A 21,736-nucleotide genomic window follows, 5' to 3' on the forward strand; every position below is an offset into this window, starting at 1 on the left:
CCAATTTCAGTCTCACTTAATTCTTCCAAATTGATTTTTATATGCCATTATCAAGAAGCTTCACCCTTAAGTTTTCCATTGGTAATCCCAAGACTGAGTAGTAACTACCCTCAGGTCTAATGCATTTATCAGTGTTGGATGAGTAGCTAGATAATAATTAGTCTGAAATTGAGAGTCAGTATGATTCTACCATTAAGATTTTCTGTGGGCCATATTTGACTGTGAGTTTGAGTTTTAATCAAAGACTCAAGCTAGTAATGAAGTTGAGTACTCCTTGTATCAAAGAATTGCAGAAAATCCAAACACAGGTTGAATTTGAAAACTTTCCAATATATTCATTTTTACTCCCCAATCCCCCTTTTTTTTCTTTCAGTGTCTGCCAAGCCAAGACCCCACAGTGACGAATACTCGAAGAAAATCCCCCCTCCAAAACCAAAACGGAACCCTAACACTCAGCTTAGTACGTCATTCGATGAAACCTACATCAAAAAGCATGTGCCAAGGAGAACCTCGCTCCCAAGAGATTCATCCCTGTCCCAGGTCTGCAGCCCTGCAGCAGACCCTGAGGAAGAGGAACCGGTGTACATCGAGATGGTTGGTAACATTCTTAGAGACTTCAGAAAGGAGGACGATGACCAGAGTGAGGCTGTGTACGAGGAGATGAAATACCCCATTTTCGATGACCTAGGCCATGATTCCAAATGTGACTTTGATCATCACAGCTGTTCTTCGCAGTGTGCTACTCCCACGGTGCCTGACCTGGACTTCATCAAGTCTTCAGGACCATGTACTCCGAAGGGTCTGCTTTGTGAGATACCCCCACCCTTCCCCAACTTGCTTTCTCACAGACCACCCCTGCTGGTGTTCCCGCCAGCCCCGGTACACTGCTCCCCCAATTCCGATGAGTCTCCGCTGACCCCTCTGGAAGTCACAAAGCTTCCTGTGTTGGAAAACGTGTCTTACATGAAACAGCCACCTGGAGCCTGTCCACCCTCCCTGCCATCGCACACCTCCAGCCACGCTAAAGACCAGAGCGGAGCCCTAGGCCCTGTGCCTGCGTCCTCTGTGCTCTCTTCATCCCCTCCACCTCCATCCACTTTGTACAGAACCCAGTCTCCTCATGGCTATCCAAAAAGTCATTCCACCTCCCCATCCCCCGTCAGCATGGGGAGGTCCCTGACGCCCTTGAGTCTCAAGAGGCCTCCCCCTTATGATGCTGTGCATTCCGGCAGCCTCTCAAGAAGTTCTCCCTCAGTGCCTCACTCGACCCCTAGACCAGTGTCGCAAGATGGGGCCAAGATGGTCAATGCCGCGGTGAACACTTACAGCGCTTCTGTGCAGAGTGGCTCCAGGTCCCGGACACCCACCAGTCCTTTGGAGGAGCTCACCAGCCTTTTTACCTCAGGGCGGAGCCTGCTGAGGAAGTCATCCAGCGGCCGAAGGTCCAAAGAGCCTGCAGAGAGTAAGTTGAACAACCTGGCCTTGGTGCAAGCCTCAAAACCAAAACGAGGCCCCTTGTGCATATGCAAAGCTCAAGTGACTTGCTTCTGAGTCTTTTGGGTTCCAGTGTCAAAGTGCAAAGACATTTTTTAAATTTCTGGCATGCTAAAATAGCTAGTGTGTTCTAAGTAGCACTAACTACAAAGATTAAAAATGGCAATCTGCCCAGTTATAAATACATTCTACCCCTACCTCCCCCGCAAAAGATACGAGTTTCTTAAGACTAAAATCGAAATTCTTACAATGACCACAAAAAGTCTAATGGAGAACACCATGAGGTTTTTGAGGTTTTCCGGGAAAAGCTTTGATTTGGAGGAACCTAAACATGCACATCCAGAATTCTTAAAAGTCAAAGCTTAACAAAGATGGCTCCAACTGGCTGTTGGAGATTTCCTACAGGAACTCTTGCAGGAAAGAAAGCAAACTGGACAGAGTTTAGGATTTCTTTCCCTTTCATATAAGGAATAGTTCTGTCTACAGACTTAATGTCATCACAGGCTTCCCTTCATTGTCAATGAGAATAGACTCATCAGTTCTCTACTACACACCATGGCAGGGTCTGGAGAGATGGCTGGGCAGCTAACATACAACACATACACATATTCCACCAGCACCACCACCACACCACATACCGCACAGACACACAGACACACAAAGACACATACGCGCGCACACACACACACACACACACACACACACACACACACACACACACACCCACCCACCACCGTCACACACTAAACACAGACACACAGACACTCATACACATAAAAAATAAAATAAAATGAATCTTTAAGCACCATAGCAATATCCTATGTTTAGGCTACTCTTCCAGGATCCATTGTTGTGTACATTATATGAAATCATTAAGATGTGAAAACTGCTGCCAGTGATTTTTAAAGACCAGGAAATTTCAGTTTCTGAGTGACTAGCTCTTTCATGAGCCATACATAGGCTCACAACACAAGTCTATAAGAAATTCCATGCAGTTCCAGGTCAATTGTCTCCATGTTCAGATCATTCAGTCACACTAGGTTTTATTTGTTTTGATTTAAACATGCTTTCATCATTTAAACTGATTGAATCATCATGTCAAGAGAGACCACCATGCAATTTGGTTTTCTATTAATATGGTTCTACTGTTTATATGAGGAATCAAAGAAGTCCCTATCACTTTTGGTGCTGGAGATGACCGTGGCATCCTCAAGTAATCCATAGTCCTTGGTAGTTGTAAGTGACTTTTCCTCTCTTTACCTGGAAATTTATAAATGCATTAGTTAATCAAATGATACCCTCCTCCATCTTTTTATGTGTCTAACTAAAAAGCAGTAGTTTTTAATGCCTTCAACATGTTTGAGTTACATCTATACATATATGCATACTTATAATTATCTTTAAATTGTTTCAATAATTGAATTTAAAAATTAAGGGGATTCTATATTCATGTTAGATACATGAAACAAAAATTATATGTCTATAACATATCAACATCTCAAATCACTCATGCACACACTTCAAAATTCTTAGGAGTAATCTGTCTATAGAACAGTTGTTCAGAATTCAAACAGTTTTTGCCTGCAGGGATGTTTGACAATGTCAATCTCTAGTAAAATCATTAGCTGGCATTCTGGAATGATGCTGTTGTCTACAACATGGAAGCTGGGATTGTAAAGAATAATTAAAAACTACTCATTAAAAGGCAGATACATAACAAGTTATTTTTTAAATAAAAGAGAAAATTGTGAAGAAATGATTTACTTTTAAATACACAATTACCCTGTGAAATCATCAGGAGTTTCACTTAGGATTGGTGAAACCATTGGGCTTTCTCCCTACCTATCAGCTTCTTCGGAGACTCCTTAACACCCCTAGCTGGCAACTGTGCCAATTAGCTAGAAAAACTATGTGTAAAAGGGACAATTAACTAATGAAGTTATTTCAGGGGGGAAAAAATCCATCTGCTAGTATCAGTTTATGTGCTATATATCAGAGACACCACTGTTTGAGTTTGAAAGGGCTTTGCATGCTTCTAGAACAAAGCTTGTGCATGCAAGAGTGACCTGGATCCTTTGCAGCCTTTGGGAGGCAAGGACTGGGTTCCTTTCCATCATCTATTAGCTTTGTTTCAACCCTTCAGAGAAAGTCATGCTGAGTTTCATTAGCCATGACATTTTATTCTACATAAAGGGGAGGGAAGAAAAATGCAGGGTAGGAATGAATAATGAAATTTTTAATTGTCCTTGACTGTGGAGGAAAATAGAAAAATATTGCTTTATGCTAAAAAAATCAGAAGTGCTCTTAGAAATATTATGTGATCCGCAAGAACCAAAATTGTTAATAAACACATGTTAGCTGGTAATTGTTGCCTCACTACCTTCAATGATGTCTTTTTTCCTTTACTCTAGAGGGACAAGGTTTGTAGGCACCTGTTGATATCATAAACACAGAATTAGTGACACAAAGTACTGAGAAATTCATGACTTGAGTGTTGTTAAGTTTTTTGAAGTAATATTCCAGGATTATTTTATATTTTAGGGATAAAAGGAAGATTGATGTCTGTTTTCCCTCTCCCTTTCCTCATTTGAAAAGTAATTTTAAAGCATTTAATCTAAAGAAAATATGATCTTGCTTTTAACTAAAGAAACAAATGTAAAATAAAATTTATACTTTTGAATATTATTTTTAATGATCTAAAAGACACGTTTTCTAGTTTGCTTTCTGCTGCTGTGCTAAGGCAACTTAAGGAGGGGAAGGGTTCATTTGGCTTACACTTTCAAGCCACAGTCCATCACTGGAGGATGTCAAGGCAGGAACTGAAGGCAGAAATCTGAAGGTAGGCCTACAGTATTACCTGCAACCAGGGAAGCCACGTCATAGCCAAAGAGGTACAGCAGAAACTGGAGAAGCACTGTTTGCTGGGCTCACTTTCCAGTTCACTTGCTCACAGGCTCATATGTAGTTAGCTTTCTTGTGCACCCCAGCACCAGTTTCTAAAGAATGGTGCTGCACATAGTGAGCTGTTCCCTTCTGAATCAATTAACAACCAAGAAAATCCCTCATCAGAGCTAGAGAGATGGCTCATTTTCACTTGTTTCTCTTACAGGGTACAAGAGTTCAGTTTCCAGCATTCATATTGCAACCACCCCTAATTTTAGTTCCAGGGGATCTGGTGTCCTCTTCTAGCCTCCATGAACACCATATATACATGTGACACACAACATACATGCAGGTCACTCACATTCAAAATTTAAAAAAAAAATCTTAAAAATAATTCTTTCAGGGACCTGCTCACAAACTAACCTAATAGAGACAGTCAGGTTTTCAGTCCTGACCTGTCACAAGATGCATCGACCTCAGAAATCTAGGATTCATGTATTTGACTGCTGACATCATGGTTATCACTGTACAGTAGTTTGATAGTCCATGACTATTCCAAGGGAAATTAAGAGAGTGATTCAGGACTGAAGCTATGGCTAGGGAGGTGGCTCAGCGGGTATGAGAGCTTGTGACGCATGATGACCTGAATTCAGATCCCAGCACTCACATAAAATGCTGGGAATAGGTGCTCACATGCCTTTAATGCTAATGTTCTGAGCAGTGGTGACAGGAGGATCTCCAGAGCCTATCTCCTAGTTCATTGATGGCCTCTGTCTTAGGGTATTAAAGCAGAGCGTGCTAAAAGAGGACGCCCCCCAACATCCTCCTCTGTCCTCTGCACTCACACACATGTACATACACCACACATATGTCATACTCATACAAACAATAACAACAGCAACAACAAAACAGCTAAAGGCAGTGACATCCCCACAACAGATGATCCAGAAACTGACTCAGGTAAACATAAGAAGTATGACAGAACCTTAAATGCTCTCAGCACCCCCTTCTTTGTCTTTAGATTTGTTAGTTTGTCCACCCCGACACTTGTCTTTAAAATTACAAAAACAAACAGCATAGTTTGTTAAGAATGGGCTGGTCTGTTCAGTCAGTCTTCTTTTAAAGCTAACAAAAAATCTCTACTCAGGGTGGTAAGGTTAAGCAAAGGATAACTAAAATTCCTTGATTTTGGAAATCCATGTGACTCCGTGGTTACTTGGGATGGTGACATTGTCTGTTTTCCTCATTCAGTTTATCCTAGAATTGCAGTTCAGAATCACTGAAGAAAACATAATTTCATAAATAATTGCTCACCTTTCTGGGGGTATACTGCAGCTGTCTTTGATTGATGCAAGTAGACATGTTTATCCCTAGTGTTTATATTCACTGGCTCCTGAATCTTTAAGTGAAATTTCTTGTCAGCAATCTAAGCAGCAATTCTCTCCATTAAGAAGAACCCTTGCTGCTTTAGACTCTAAAATCCAGTCACATTGTCAATTCAGAAATAAACTACATTGGTCTATTTAAAAAGAGAATCTCTCAGTCATACCTATACTACAGCTGATTTCTTTCAGTTTACTTACCTGATTAGTTAGATGAAAAAGGAAATTTATTATGTCAGTTTCATTTACTACCATAGATTTTGAAAGCTTTGACAAATATAATTATTTAACTCCTATGTTTAAGTAAGAAGTTTCCTAGTGCCATATTATAGTGTCTGATGCATGGCTTCTACTTAAATAAATGATCTAGGGATTTAGAGCAAGATTGGATGTCATAAGAAGTAGTTTCCATCTTGGCCCAATCACAAAGTGTTGAGACTTTGGATGAGGCTTTTATGCCTTTTCCAACTTGTCAATTGAAAATACAAGGTGGTAAAACCCAGGTCTCTTCTGCTTCTGTGAACTTCTGGGTGGCTTGACAATCACCAGGTAAACCTCTGAGTCTTTTTGTCTGACATTTTCACTTGTTGCAAGGGATTCCTATAAATTCCATAAAACGGTGTCAGTTTTACCCTGGCATCCCTATCCAGAATCTGTCAACTTAGAATTTTACTTATGATAGCATCTTTGTGTGCTTCTCTTGTTCTTCCATAATGATTTGTAAGTTATTCTAATGTCTCATAATTTTTAAAAATGTTAAGAAAAAAGACATGTAGGGTAAGAGCTACACCTTAAAGTCATTTCATTTATTCTAATATCTTGGTCTGCTGTGTATTTCTCAGAGTCAAAGCATTATATATATTGAACTTGAATGAATATGCATTATAACTTGAGAAGGCTATTGAACTTGAGCAGGAGAAATTGTATAAGAAATGTCTGACCATGAAGTTTAAAACGAGCAGGCTTCTATGACCTAGAAAATTTCACATTGAAATCAATATAGTCATTCAACAAGAGAAGTGATGCTGAATACTGAATCCATTGCTTACACTCTTAAGTGGCGTGATTTAAAGAACCATTCCATTCCAGGCATATTTAACTGGAATAAAAAAAAAATATACAGACTATAACCATGAAGCATTTAAATGTAAGCCATTCTATAGATGTCAAACCCTCATCAGCTCCTGTACCAGTGAATGAGCTGTGAAAACTGATCCCTTTCAGATGTCTAGAATTAAAGAGGTGCATTTATAAAAGAAAGTAAGAGATTAACACTTTAAAGAAGGAATTCCAATCTGCTAAAAATTATGCATTATTGAGCACAAATAGAAAGAAGAATGAAAAACTCTTCAAGCAAGTCATTTAATCTCTTTGAAAAGAAGTAATGTGGAAAACCAGGGAACTATTATGATGCCACTAGCTAGCTATCTTGAGTGTTTGTGTGTTCTCAGGTAAAACTGAGTTCATTTATAAAATATTGTAAAAGCTTTTCATAATTTTTTTAAAAAGATCATTTTCTCCAGAAGTTTGTAAATGAATAACAACTCCAAATTTAATAAGGTGTATGTAGCAGTGCATGGTGGTTCGTGGTTGAAGCAAGCTCATTATTGCAGCTTGCTGATGGGAGTTAGGTTAATTAAACATTCCTCTCCTAGTAGAAAAGCCAATCAACTGGAGAATCTGGGCCATTGCTATTCCCAAAGGAAAGGAATGAAAGTGCTAACGAGTACCTGAGAGGAGAGGGAGGACTGTTGATGACATGGAATTTGAATCTCTGCATACTGTCTAGCTAGGTATACAATCGACTTAAGGGGTGGGTGGGACTTCAATTGATACGTCTGAGCTTTTCTTCTAACCATGGATAACAGAGGAAGAACTTTCTCTATATTTTCTCCTCCTCCGATTTTAGTTGTATTCAGTGAGCTGACATTTTTCTATTTTCTGCATGCATTTTCCTGTTATACATTGGATTAATATGACTAACCAAGTGGGAACAAGAAAAGAGAATCAACAGTCTTAAAGAGCTCCAGATAGCTAAGGGTTTGTTGGAAGAGGGGTACTCATGTTCCTCAATGGTAGCCTCTTTAAGTTGCCTTTGCTCAAATAAAAATAACCCTCACTCATACTCATTTAAGTAACACTAATTAAATACAGTGGACACACACACACACACACACACACACACACACACACACACTCACACACACACTCACACACACACACCACGGTGGTAGGCAGGGCATTGGAAAGAAGTTGAAAAGAAGAAGTGATTTGGGAGGAGTAGACATGAGACAGTACAATGTAATCAAAAGTATATATGTATGTGACTGTGAAAGAATAAATAATAGTAATTGGAAACAAGTATAGACTAGATCAGGACATCCATTTATTGTCTAACACAAACACTTCCATGGTGCTGTGGATAGATGAATCCATTATATCTTTTTGTTCTCATGACATAACTAAAATCTAAATGGCTAAAAGGATTTAGTTGCTAGCAGCCCCCAAGAGCTGAGATGAAGCATTGCTTTATTGGAGTATCACATTCTGGATGTCAAATTTGCCTTTATACCTGCATGCTAATTTTACTGCTTTGACTGATTAGTTATTAGCCACTTACAAGTGATTAACACCAGGAGAGAGCTGTCAGAAGATGAAAGCTTGTCAGTGGCACAATGGCCTGAGACATTTCAAACCTAGGAGATCCAAACAAATCACCTTACACTGTTCCTTTATTAGTTTATTGATAATCTTACTTGAATGCTGAAGAATTCATTTTGGCTTAGTATAGACTAATAAAAGATCCCATTGATGTTTCAGGAGGAAAACAAAAACAGAAAAGGCTCACTACATCTATCAAGGGGTCTCCACTCAAGGGCATGTTTTGTATGCAGTGTCTAAAGCTCCCTCTGCTATTTTACCTTACTCACAGTTACTTTCTACTCAGCCTAAAGTCATATAAAATTGCCTACTTGTTCCTACTTGTTCTCTGACTCTGGTCTATTTTCCATCTTGATTCCCTTAAACATTTCACTGGTTAGTTTTTCTGAACGTGACACTAACTAGAGTCACCCAGAAAGTGAGAATGTTGAGGAATTTCCTCCACAGCATTGGCCTGGGAGCGTGTCTATGGGCATTTTCTTAGTTGTTAATTGATATAGGAGAACCCTGCTCACTGTGGGTGGTGTCATCCCTAGACAGGTGGGTGTGGGCATTATCAAAAAACAAATAAACAAACAAAAAAAAAAAACAGTAGCAGAGAAAGCCAAAGGAAATGAGCCAGTCAGTAGCTTTCTTCCATGATCTTTGCTTGAGTTCCTACCCTGACTTCCCTCAGATTGACTGTGACACACGGCAGTATGAGCTAAATAAATCCTTTCCTCACCTAATTTGATTTGGGTCAGTGCAATAGAAAACAAGTTAATACACTTCTCATGACATATCTGACCTTGTCAATCATTCCCTATAAAGGCTTTTCTGTCGTTGCTATGTCATAGAACATCTTCTGTAGGCATCCTTTGTGAATTCCTTCCAATCTTCCTTTGTGGGAGCTCTCGTCCTCTACATATTAAAAGTTCTTCTGGCCTAGGACTGACAGTGTTGTAATGACATATGTGTAATGGCACGGTCAGGACATGTGATGTGAGTGGTTTTGCTATAAGAGCTAGCACAGGAAGCCAAGATGAACACAGTTATGATAGTTATTAAGGACCAGGTAATACCATCGAAGACCCGGGCTTAGATATTATACGTACAAATAATTTACATATTTAAATATGAAAATATATATTAGCCAAACAAAGAATCAGAACAATTACAGATTGAGAAATGAAGGCAACAGTTAGCCAGCAACAAAAATAAAAACAAATACATTTTGTCTCAGGTCAAATACATATTAAGTATAATGTAAGTTCTATGAAAACAGCAGAGTGTGGATCTTCACCAGTGAGTGCTGGAAGCAGTCTTTGTAGTTCATGAGCTTAGCTGGGCTGCAGGTGGCATTTAGTATGGCCTGCTTACTGTTGAATTTTTAGAAAAGAGAAAAGATAAGCATGAATATTCATTTCCACAGTTTTGTTTAAAATATATTTGTTCAACCAGCTTGAAAACTACCATTACCTATAGTGGGACATCTTGCACAGCCTTGATGCAGGGGAAGGGACTTGGACCTGCCTCAACTGAATGTACCAGACACTGCTCACTCCCCATGGGAGGCCTTACGTTTTCAGAGGAAGGGATGGGAGGGTTAGTTGGCAGGGGGAAGGCTAGGGGTGGCAAGAGGAGGGAAGAAAGGGGGATCTATGTGTAAAAGGAATAAAAAATTTCTCAATTAAAAAAAAGCTACCTTGCTGTACTATAAGCTAGATTGTGTATGTGTATAAGTGTCTGTATGTATGAATATACGTGTGTGTGTGTGTGTGTGTGTGTGTGTGTGTGTGTGTGTGTGTAAAAGATCAGTATTCCAATGCCCCAGGGAAACACATAGATTTCCATCTAACTTGTTATTAGGGCAAGACAAACTTCCAGAGCTACAGGCTTTTATTCTTCCCAAATTTACCTAAAGATTGTTGCAATTTTAAAAAATGATATACATGGAAGTATCCCATAAAACATTACTTTTTTTACACACGTTAGAAGGGTGATCACAGGACCCCAGATATATGCAGTTCATTTTAGAAGACAGAGATGGAAATGGGTGAAAGTGCCAGAGATCCTTACTGTTGTCTGTGCATCTTCTTCTTCAGTTAGAGCAGGATGAAGGATCTGACATGTTAAGTGAATAATCCTGGTACCTGATGTCTGGAGCATAAAGAACTATAGACAACTAAGCCATTTTCTGCCCCCTGGGAACAATGCAGCTTTCAGGATGCTGAATGAAATCTAAGCCTTAAAGGTGGAGGAAGGCATAAGAAGGTGGAGAGAGGTGGAGAGGATGGAGGAGTAGAGGGAGTAGAAAGGGCAGAGGGGGTTTAGGGAAGCAGAGGGAGGTGGAGAGGGGTGAAGAGAGTAGAGGGATTTGGAGAGTGGTAGAAGGAGGTGGAGGGAAATGGAGGGCCATCAAACAGACAGAACCTCCTTCCCTTAGAAGTAGCAATTCCGAGAATAGACAGGCTGTCCTCATTATATAAAGGTCCAAACCTCTTGCTGCCAGGAGTATGACAGTTACTAAAATCCAACTGTTGATATGTTTTTCAAATATCATAAATATTTTTATTTCCTTTTAATGGGATTACATTAAATGCCCCCCTCCTCCAAAGTTAAGCTTAGAATTTAGAAAATGAAACAACAACAACAACAACAAAAACCCAGAACTCTCAGAAAAACTAGCTAACAGATTTTATTTTTAAGCACATGTGTGTGCCACCACAAAGGCATAGGGATAACACTAACCTCCTAAATGCAGACTAGTTAGCTGGTACAAAGAAGCTTTTCTGCCAAATGGCCTTCCAGAATAACATTTATGAGGGCAAAGCTACAGATGGAAACACTTGTCCATTACTCATTCTTTTATTAACTTCCATGGCTTTCCTTGCTAAGTCTTTATCCAGACGCTAATTAAGCAGAGGCTTGCGTTACGCATCAATTTTTAATATCCACTCCTCACAGTGAAATGAAACCTGCAGCATGCAGCTTCCCTAGTTAAAAGCAGCCCTGACCTAGTTCCTTGTGAAATCAATGGAGGGCTTCAAGAGACTGTGAGTAGCTGACATTTGAGGAAGCCAACTCATAATCTGGGTTGGGTTTCAGTTATCATTTCTTCTCTCCTCCCTGTCTCCTTTCTTCCTTATCCTGTTCCTTTTCATTTCCTTCCCCTCCCTTTTTTCTCTCTGTCTTCCCTTCTTTCTTGTTATGCTAACAGCAGAGAAGGCTACAGGAGGTGTGGAGACAGAGAAGTGAAGTCAGTCCACAGTTATGGGCCCCCAGGGAGTTGTGAGTTCAGCTACATAAGAAGTGGTCTCTAGTTAGCAAGTGCTCAGTCTGAGCCTGGAAGAGAACAGAAGCCTAAACCCTCTGCTCCTTTCATGAAACTATATCACAGGTAAAACAGGGTTGACTCCATCAGACTATGCCTTCAGATGCTTAGTATCCCAAGGCCTTCAGAGTAGGAGCAAGATCAGTTCCAGCTAGATGGAGAAGCCTTGGTCCTTTTTGCACTGAGGAGTACACAGAGTCTACATCTGAATAGGGGCTCTCCCATAGAGGAGCATGGAGGCACCCCTCAAGGGTTAATGTGCACCCACATACAGGGTTAATGTAAATTCTTGGCCCTAGATCCTGCCTCATGCTAGACTTCACAGTCATAAATCTCTACTGAGAGACTGATGGGGGAAAGAGTGTAATGCAGCTACTAGCCACATCCATGATGGGAGCCCTTCAAAGGCCCAGAGATTTCTATCAAAGATGAAAGACAAAAATCAAAGTTAGGAATCCTCATTACTGCTCTCCATTTGTTCATGCCAATCCTAGTACAAACACAAGTATTTATTTACTACGGTAAAGTCTATGTAATGTTCAACTCATGATTTTAGTAGTTTTAAGTATGTAGTTGGATAACAGTCAGTAAATTATCACAGTGTGTAACCATCATCATTGAACATCTTAAGAGCTGTTTCTGCCGGGCAGTGGTGGTGCACGCCTTTAATCCCAGCACTCGGGAGGCAGAGGCAGATGGATCTTTGTGAGTTCAAGGCCAGCCTGGTCTACAGAGCGAGATCCAGGAAAGTCGCAAAGCTACACAGAGAAACCCTGTCTTTGAAAAAAACAAAAAAAAAACAAAAAACAAAAAAAAGAGCTGTTTCTTTTTCTTCTTCTTCTTCTTCTTCTTCTTCTTCTTCTTCTTCTTCTTCTTCTTCTTCTTCTTCTTCTTCTTCTTCTTCTTCTTCTTCTTCTTCTTCTTTCCAAACTAAAACTCCATTCCACAAAACAATAACCCCTACTCTTGTCTTGACACCATTCCAATTGCTGGTCTGGTTTTGTGGACTACTTTGGCTAACTCATATAAATGCAAGCATACAGTATTTTCCTTCTGTGTCTGGAATACTTTGCTCAGCTCAGCGTCTTCAAGACTCAACCCTGCAGGGTTTCTTTGTTTTTAAGGTTCATGCATATAGCACTGTTATCTATTCCTTCATCAGTGGTCCTTTGGAATGCTTCTGCCTCTTCACTATGTTACCAATGTTATGAGGAACATGCATTTACAGTGACCTGACTAAGCCTGGGGTTTCCGTTTTTGAGTATGGAAGTAGTTGCTGGCTCTGTAGTAATTCTGTGTTTCATTTTTGAGGAACTTCCAGACTTTTCTTAAGTGACTACTATTTTTTGTTCTCACCAGTAATGCACAATAGTTCTGATTCCTCCACACTCTTGCCAACTCCTTTTATTTTTTTAAAATAGAAATCTTAATGGTCATAAAATTTTATATTTCAGGTCTGACTTGTATTTCCCTATGATCAATAATGCTGATCGTTTTCTATGTTTTTATCAGCCATTAACATAACTGAAGGTATCTCCCATTCAATGCTGTATGGTTTGAGCATTTGAGGCTGTTACGGAGTTACAGAAGTTCTATACATAATCTAGGTATGTTGTGTGTGTGTGTGTGTGTGTGTGTGTGTGTGTGTGTGTGTGTGTGTGTACATGCACATATGCAGAAGGCAGAGGATGTGGGTATTTTTCTTTTCCACTCTCTTCCTTATTCCCTCAAAATAGTGTCTTTCATTGAACCAGAGCTAGGTTGTTTGTCCAGCTTCCAAAGTCCCCTGCCTCTGCTTCCCAGTGCTGGAGTGACAGGCATCCATGTTCATGTAAAGCTTTTTACATGAGTGCTAGGGATTAGAACTCATGTCCTCCTAACTATACAGCAAATGCTTTTATTCACTAAGCGATCTCCCTAGCTCCTAGTACATTGTTAGCCCTCTACTAGTCACATGGCTCATAACTATTGTCTCCCATTCCATAGCCTGTACTCTCACTGTGCTTATAGCATCCATTGATTCAAACGTTTTTCAGTTTTGGTCTACTCTAATTCATTTACATTTGCTTTTGTCGCTAGTACTTTAATGATAAATTCAGAAATCATCTTCAACTGTCATTTAGAATTTTCTTTTAAACTATTTTCCTTGAGTCTCACAGTGTAAGACCATTTTAAAAAATGAAATGAAGATTGGAGCTAGGTTTATAACAGAGGGGTCACTTTTCTGAGGGAAACACAATCACTACGACACAAACAGGAACAGGAAAGAAGATGGGCAGAGTTAAGATGGAAGACCTCAGAAGGAAGCCCAATTCCCCTCCTTTCAGTGTATCTTTCTGGTTCTCGTGGCACATTATCAATTTCATTTAAAAATATCCTTTTGTGGAGAAAGATCAAATCCAGTTAACATATGCCCTATTTGAATGTATATGCGCATTTCTTCCCTTAGATGCTCTGACATATTTTATATTGTCTTGCAATGGTTCCAAAACACCCTTATTCCCTCCAACAATTTTCCAAGAGAATTGGTAAATTGAAAAAAAACCAGTTCTGCATACATTCAGCGCTGCTGCTATCCATTGCGCTATCCTTGGAGAAGTCATTGTTTCCTTCTTGTGAAATTTTTCATATGAGTGTATCTTCATCTCCCTCACATATGGCCATTAGTTATTGTGATTCCAGTAATTCCCGATTGTTTCTCTTCTTTGTCAGATATTAAATGCTCCTCTTACCCTCTATGGTGGGGTGCTATTCTCCTTAGCATTTGATGTTTACTTCAGAAATATTTATGAATGTATTTTCAGAGTCACGTCTTTCAGGAATAATAGAAATGATACTTTTCTTCTCATAAGTTAATATTTTTAGTGTTTAAATGTCTCTAATTTAAGCCGGGCGGTGGTGGCGCACGCCTTTAATCCCAGCACTCGGGAGGCAGAGCCAGGCGGATCTCTGTGAGTTCGAGGCCAGCCTGGGCTACCAAGTGAGTTCCAGGAGAGGCGCAAAGCTACACAGAGAAACCCTGTCTCGAAAAACCAAAAAAAATAAATAAATAAATAAATAAATGTCTCTAATTCTGTTAGGATGAAGGATTTTTCCATCTGTCTGTTAAAATGATTTGAGTCTTAATTAAGTATGATCGCACCTGTGCATACATTCGACTACCCACACACTTCCCACTTAACATTGGAAAATCTTTCTTTTCCTTCAAAACTTAAAAAAAAAATTAAACTATGACCTTTCTTTTAAAAAGTGCATAGGCATACAAGACTGAAAACATTGACAAATGTTAAGTGAGGTTTTTCTTGGTAGTCTTAGGTCAACTACAGATTTTATCTCCTAATGATTTTCGTTGATATAACATAGTTGTCTTACTTGCAGAGTTGGTCTCCTTTATTTTATGAGACAGTATAGCTGAAGCAGCCAATGAAATAGTCAGAAACCATCCACATCACTGTGTGCCTTTGTATATTCTTAGATCTGGCAGCCCAATCTTTCCTTATATAAGATTTTAAGAGATAATCATAACAGGAAGTACATAAATTATAGAGATTATCTTTAATTTCAAAGTAATCAAACATTTTTTCTCTTCCTCTACCTTTTTCCAAAATATTCTTAAAAATGTGAAATAGATCGGCCCTATGTTATTTTTTTAGTTTTTCCCTTCACTTGAGAAAAAGAGGATAATTAGGGCAATTTCATCTTAAAATAGGTGGAACTATAAAAGAAAAAGGACCTAGTCAAGTTAGTAATCCAAATTATTTTAAACAGTGATACAATTTTTCCATAATTTTCAACAGTGACACTGAATATTCTTATTAGAAATAACAAAAGTGTTTAAAAAAAAACCCCACCACACTGAGGAGTAATTCTAGAAATTTCCATTTAATTGTGGCTTAAGCATGAAGTACTTTTTAAAAAACCAACAAAACAAAACAAAACAAAAACAACTATCCCCCAAGCCTTTAATAGGCAGTCAGGAGTTAGAGTATCTAATGTAGATCCTATTCTAGCACTTATCCTTGGAATGCTGGGTTTGAAGACCCTTAAGTCTAAATGCCTCATTTACAGATAAGCATGTGGGTGCTCAGAGGAGGACAGTGATTTGCCCAAGGCCTGAGAGTTAATTAGGGGCTAATTCTAAGCTGGTACTCAGGTGCTGTAACTCCAAAGATAATTCTACAACACTGTTACTATACTATGCCTATGGATGGGACTCCCCACATCAAAATACCCAAAGGGGTGTGGATTCATTGCACAGAGTTCCAAGACTGCAGGTGTTAACTGATGCTCTAAGAACATTTAGGCCATTTCTAAATTATATGGTAATATCCTCTGCAACAGGAACCTTGATTTTGATTCCTAAATACTTACTAGTCATCTTCAAAACAGAAACTCAATCTTGGTGATACATAAAACCACCCTCCATCACAGAGCATTTCTAGCTTTTAAAATACCCTCTGACTCTAATAGAGTCCTTCCTTCTCCTAGTCATTCTCTTTGTCTCCTACTGTTCAAAGGATTCTACTACTTTGATCACTTAAAAGTAGACAAAAACAGAGATGGTAGCTGCATCATAGAATTCTGCATTTTTCTTTATCAAAAAATATTGGTCTATTTGAATTCCTTTTAATAGATAATTATTGTATTGTTTTTCTCATGACATCAGTAAGCAGAAATTCTTCAAATGAAGACAAATACTTTTGAATTTCTTAATAAAGAATAACCCAAATTACAGCCATTTAAAAAAATCTGTTCATATCGATTTTACCGGAGGTTTGCTTCATTTCTTCTAGACTCTGGGTGTGGGATTTCCTGCTTCGGGAAGGAAAGACATTCTTTTTATAAAAGCACCCATCTTTTGTCAATGGCGAGAAAGTATTAAATTGGACAGACAAGCTTAGCTTTGTAGTTTGAAAAACACTGGACATTAGTAGGGTGACATGCACATAAAACACGACTTCTTTAAAGGACTTATATTCTCATGACTCCTAATTCCAAACAAAAACTCACTTTTTTGCCACAAGTTCACCTGCATTAAATACAAACACTAAAAGTTGTTTATAAAGGAGAAGCACCCGCCAATACTTAGTAGTTCTGCCTCTTGGCATCAGCACTCCACAAGCCTGTGCAAAGGATATGTTAGAACTTGGTGGCACACTCAGATTCTTGCAAGGATACCTAGAGTTCTGTGGGTTTTGTGAGAGCAGATATAAAGCAGGCACGATCATGAACCTCTGACTTGGGTAACTTCACATGTCCTCATTTTGATTGATTTTGCCTCCTGGGTAAAATTTCCTCTAAAAGCAGTGATACAATACTTTACCCTGTTTCTTAAAAATGAAATATGTTCAAAAATTTGTAGCTTCTTTATATGTAATCTCAGATACCACTTCTTCCCACATGAAGCTTATTTCCAGCAAGAAGTGTATGTATTGTGGATCCGGAACCTTTGCCTTTTTACCTGACTGTTGAAAGTCTGGCTAGTGCTGTTGGATGTGGTTAGACATTTCCCAAGTTTTGACTTAGCTACTTTCTAGGTGTCTGAGTACTGATTCTCATGCAACACTGGCTTTCTGGGGGAAAGGTAGCCAAGGATCTGGTAGTCATCTCAGAACCATTCATTCAGAAAGTTCTGGGGTCCAGGCAAGAGCAGGAACAGTGTAGGTACAAGGATGTACATGCAGTGTGGTGGACACAGACACTGAGCTTGACAGACTTCTCACGCTATTATGAAGGTGCAGTAGAAAAGGAGTCAGAACTCAGATCCTCATGGGGTGATGCTGAGGGTGGAAGGGTACAACTGCTTCAAAATAAATACATGAAACCAAGTGACAGTACAGTGTAAATAAGCCTGGCAGCACTTGACATTCGAAAAGGACTTTATAAGTCCTCTAGTATGGTATACATACACCATAGTCAGAAACGAAGGAGTACAATCCTAGAAAGAAAAGGTGGTAGACTTGAGTCACCACAACATGTGCACTCAAATTCCTCACCAGTCAGGTTCCTGGTAACATGCCAGAGTGGGCTTCAGTTTCTTCATCATTAAAATGAGGATGATGTAGTCACATTGCAGTGACCATCCTTGCTTAAGAACCTTATCTGAACTTGACTTCTGTGTTACTTCCTATAACTGCTTCTTTCTGTCTTAGAGAGTCCCTTTAGCATGGTGGTCATGATGTCAGTTCATTGTCTTACTGCCTAAAATCAGAGTGCCTGGCTTGAAAATGTACACACAGGTGGAGCAAGGCATGTACATTTTAGAGGCGCATTTTAAAGCAGAGTTATGGCAGGAAGCCTTGGCCATTTTGCTTTCCTCTAGAACTGTCATAGAGGTACAGGCATGTGATACTTAGAAGGATCTTTAGAAACATTTTGTTTCAGACCTATCATTTTATTTGGGAAATCTAAAATGTGGTCAATGAAACTTCCTCAGAGTCCTGGGAGTTACAGCATGGAGCAGAGTACTAACTGATCATCTCAATCCCACACCAGCATGGGGGAAAACTAGCTTACACTTAATTTTTTTAAATATGTAACTTATGTCTAAGTTATTTTCATGTTGAGATGTTCAGTTATTCCTTTGAGTATTTTCTAAGAATCTCATATTGACCTTGGACACTGCAGAAAATAAGTCTTACTTAATTTCTTACTAATATGCTTCTTTGTCCTAATCTGAAGAGAAAACTATAAAAAATTGGATGTGTGGTAGCATTCCTATTCATGTGAATAATATATGTTAAATATATGGATGATTATTCCAGTGTATCTATTGGTTATTTGGAATAAATTTACTAAAAGCATGCTATTTGAAACATTTCTTAAATATTTACTAAAGCTTATTCATGTCATAAAGGAGGTATCCTAGGATTAAAGCAAGGAGGAAAACAATGTTGAAAAATTGAGTTTTCTGTTTGTTGCGGGGAGGACATGTGTGAGTGCATGTCCATATGTACCATGTCATGTGTGTAGAGGGCAGAGGATAACTTTTGGGAGTTGGTTCTCTCCATTTCTTTGGGTTTAGGGGCTCTAACTGAAGCCTCCATACTTGTGTTGCAAATGTCTTCTTGCTAGCCAAAACTTTTGAGATTTATTTGGCAACCTACCTAATAACATCTTTGTTCCTTAATTTTCCTGTCAGTATATGTATAAAATCTTTTCTTTCATTAGAAATTCAAAAATTTTACATTTTGACTGCTTTTTATAGAGGGGGAAAATATGAATTAATACATTAAAAAAAAATCTGTGCTTGGATAATTCAAGTGCTGCAAAACTAACGCCCTCCCCCCAAATTTATGCTTTAACATAATGCAGCAGATCCTTGGGTCATGCAAGTTCCAGACTAAGATTTTATCACAGACGGTGTGACGATCAATTAATGGATTGAAAGATGAGCCTCGGTTAATGGGGGGTTTCTATGTGCAAGCTCTGCCAGCTTTGAAGACCTCAACAAATTCCATTATGCAGGAGACACCACCTACTACTGACTAGAGCTTGAGTATATCATTCTCTCTTACTACAAGAAGTAATGAAGAGGTGGATTATGTTGATGGCCAGGGAAAGGCAAGTAGATTTTGTGAGTAGCCTCTACCCAGAGATCATTTTTAGCTTTCATACTATGAACACAAGTGGCCTTCTTCGAGTAAATTGTCTCTCTGCCCCACACTGTTAGGCTTCCTTGATGTAGGCTTTACCATGATAGTTTGATACTCCAGTGCTGCTTGGTGACCTTAGTGAATGATACTTAGATATAGATAATTTGGTGGTGATGTCTCTATAACTGTGTCCCAGGCTTAAATCTTTGGCTTGTATAGCTGAAGAATTTTTCAGAACAAACGTGGTCCAAAGTGGAAGTATGAGTAAAATTTCCCGGGGAAGTAAACATTATTTTTAAATTGATTTCATTGCGCCCCCGAGAAAAGAAGAGTTGACTTCTTAGTCAGCCGCAGAGTTTCAGTGTGAATGATGCCACAAGCACCCTGATTCCCTGTGAGTTTTTTTTGTCAATTGTCATTTGTGAGTTTGGGCAAGTCGCAGAAGGACTTTGAGATGTTTTTACTGTTTCAGAGGATTAGAGTTGTTATAGGGATGGAGCTCGGCTGATGGAGTGCTTGTGTGGCATGGAGCAGCCGGTTCTGTCTCTGGCATCTCATAAATCCTGATATTGTACACACCTATAATCCCAGCACCGGAGAGGTAGAGGTGGGGCAATCAGGATTTCAAGATCTTGGGCTATGTAGCAAGTTGGTGAGCAGCCCTGGGATGCATTAGACCCCATCTTTAAAAACATTCATTAGCTTTGATGCATAGTGACCCCTGCTTCAGTGTGCCTCTTCATGTATACTGAGATGCTATACCGTGTACCCTCTTAAACTTGAAGTGTCCCATCTATTTAAAACCATCAGATCCTCAGGTGACGGTGACTGAACTGGTGTGTGTGTGTGTGTGTGTGTGTGTGTGTGTGTTTGAAGAGAAGGCCTCCCTGGGATGTCAAGACTGATCCCAAATGACAGGGTTCACACAAGAGTGAAGGAACAATGAGAAATAAAAATTTGCCTCTCACCTCATTACCCTTTGATTGTGGAGACAGGAGAGCATTTGCCCTGTCCCCCTAGAGATTCAGGAAATGAGATGACAGAAGGTCACCAAAGGACCCCATGCTTGTCTAGACCTGTAGGTAAACTGTCTCTGTCTGGCAGTGACCAGCTCCACACAGCACGGTTTTGAAAGACACAATAGCATACACTTAGAGTTCAGGTTAGGGTCACAGCGAAAATGGGGGTTTATTTGTGTTATAACAAAGACATGATCAAGGGGAGACAGGTGACCTTACTATGGATTCACCAGGGTGTTTATCTAAAAAAACAAAGAAGTTGGTTCAGAATTGCTTCAGAAACAAGCACACTGGTGTGATTGACATGTGTCCCCTCCTAAATCATGATTGACACGTGTCCCCTCCTAAATCCTCTATCAGTAGTAATGATTGGTGAGGCCTTGAGACTTTCTCCCCTGTGAATGGATTAATGCTGTGTCACAGGCGTGGCTTAATTATCATGCAAGTGTGTTTCTTATAAAAGATGAGTTTGCTTCTGTCTCTCTATTTCTACCTTTGTCCTCCTTTGTCCTCCCCTCTTCTCTCACTGTCCTTCCCCTCCCTCCCTCTACCTTCCCCTCCCTCTTTCTTGCTTGTTTTCTTTCCCTGCTGCCTTCTGTCAAGGGATGCTGACACACTGAAGGCCCTCGATAGTTGTGAGCCTTCCTGTCATGGACTTTCAGGCTGTAGAAATATAAGAAATAAATATCAGTTACCCAATCACCATTAGCACAGTCATTCATTGGATCAACAGGGTATATAGAACACAGTCATTAATTTTCTACAAATGGGGGCTGCTATATAGGGCACTGAGACACTATGATTCTGTAAAAAGTTTCCACACCGTGTATAAGAAGAATCTTGTGGATAGTTTATGTTACTAAATTCAAAATTGGTTTCATCTGATTTTAAATAACATCAAAATATTTGGATATGGGTAATTGTCTTTATTTCTTGAATAGATTTCTTTGAACCTGCACTATTTCTTAATTGCATAGTTTTTAATCTGATTGTGTAAGTCCAATTAGTTCTTAATTCTGTTGTCCACTTTCCACCTGTCTCTTCTTTGACAGTTATTTTAAAGGGTTGTGTCTTTATTTTAATGAGAAACTTACTTGGTTTTGAAAGCAGCTCTTAAATATGTACATGGGGAAAGATTTATTACAAAATAAAAGCTCAAGAATACACTTATATTATGGGTAATGGAGAAACCTGGTTTCCAGGATTCCACAAAGTTGACCCCAGCTAAGACTCCTAGCAACAGTGGATAGGATACCTGAACTGGCCTTACCCTGTAATCAGATTAGTGACTACCCTAATTGTCATTGTAGAACCTACATCCAGCAACTGATGGAAGCAGATGCAGTGATCCACAGCCAAGCACTGGGCTGAGCTCCTGGAGAGCAGTTG

The 21,736-nt window shown here is 39.4% G+C and overlaps 1 protein-coding gene across 12 annotated transcripts in view; it reads left to right on the plus strand.

Annotated features, from left to right (window-relative positions):
- The window catches only part of Nyap2 (neuronal tyrosine-phosphorylated phosphoinositide-3-kinase adaptor 2), a 409,837-nt gene that overhangs the window by 161,947 nt on the left and 226,154 nt on the right, over positions 1-21,736 (plus strand). For all 12 annotated transcript variants that reach the window (XM_052750010.1, XM_052750011.1, XM_052750014.1 and 9 more), the window contains one exon: positions 374-1,462. In XM_052750010.1, the coding sequence (XP_052605970.1) occupies positions 374-1,462 (1,089 nt within the window). The remainder of the gene's footprint in view (positions 1-373; positions 1,463-21,736) is intronic.

This window comes from Peromyscus californicus, unplaced genomic scaffold (genome assembly GCF_007827085.1).
Source record: "Peromyscus californicus insignis strain IS unplaced genomic scaffold, ASM782708v3 Scaffold_21__1_contigs__length_65335640, whole genome shotgun sequence".
Taxonomy (NCBI): domain Eukaryota; kingdom Metazoa; phylum Chordata; class Mammalia; order Rodentia; family Cricetidae; genus Peromyscus; species Peromyscus californicus.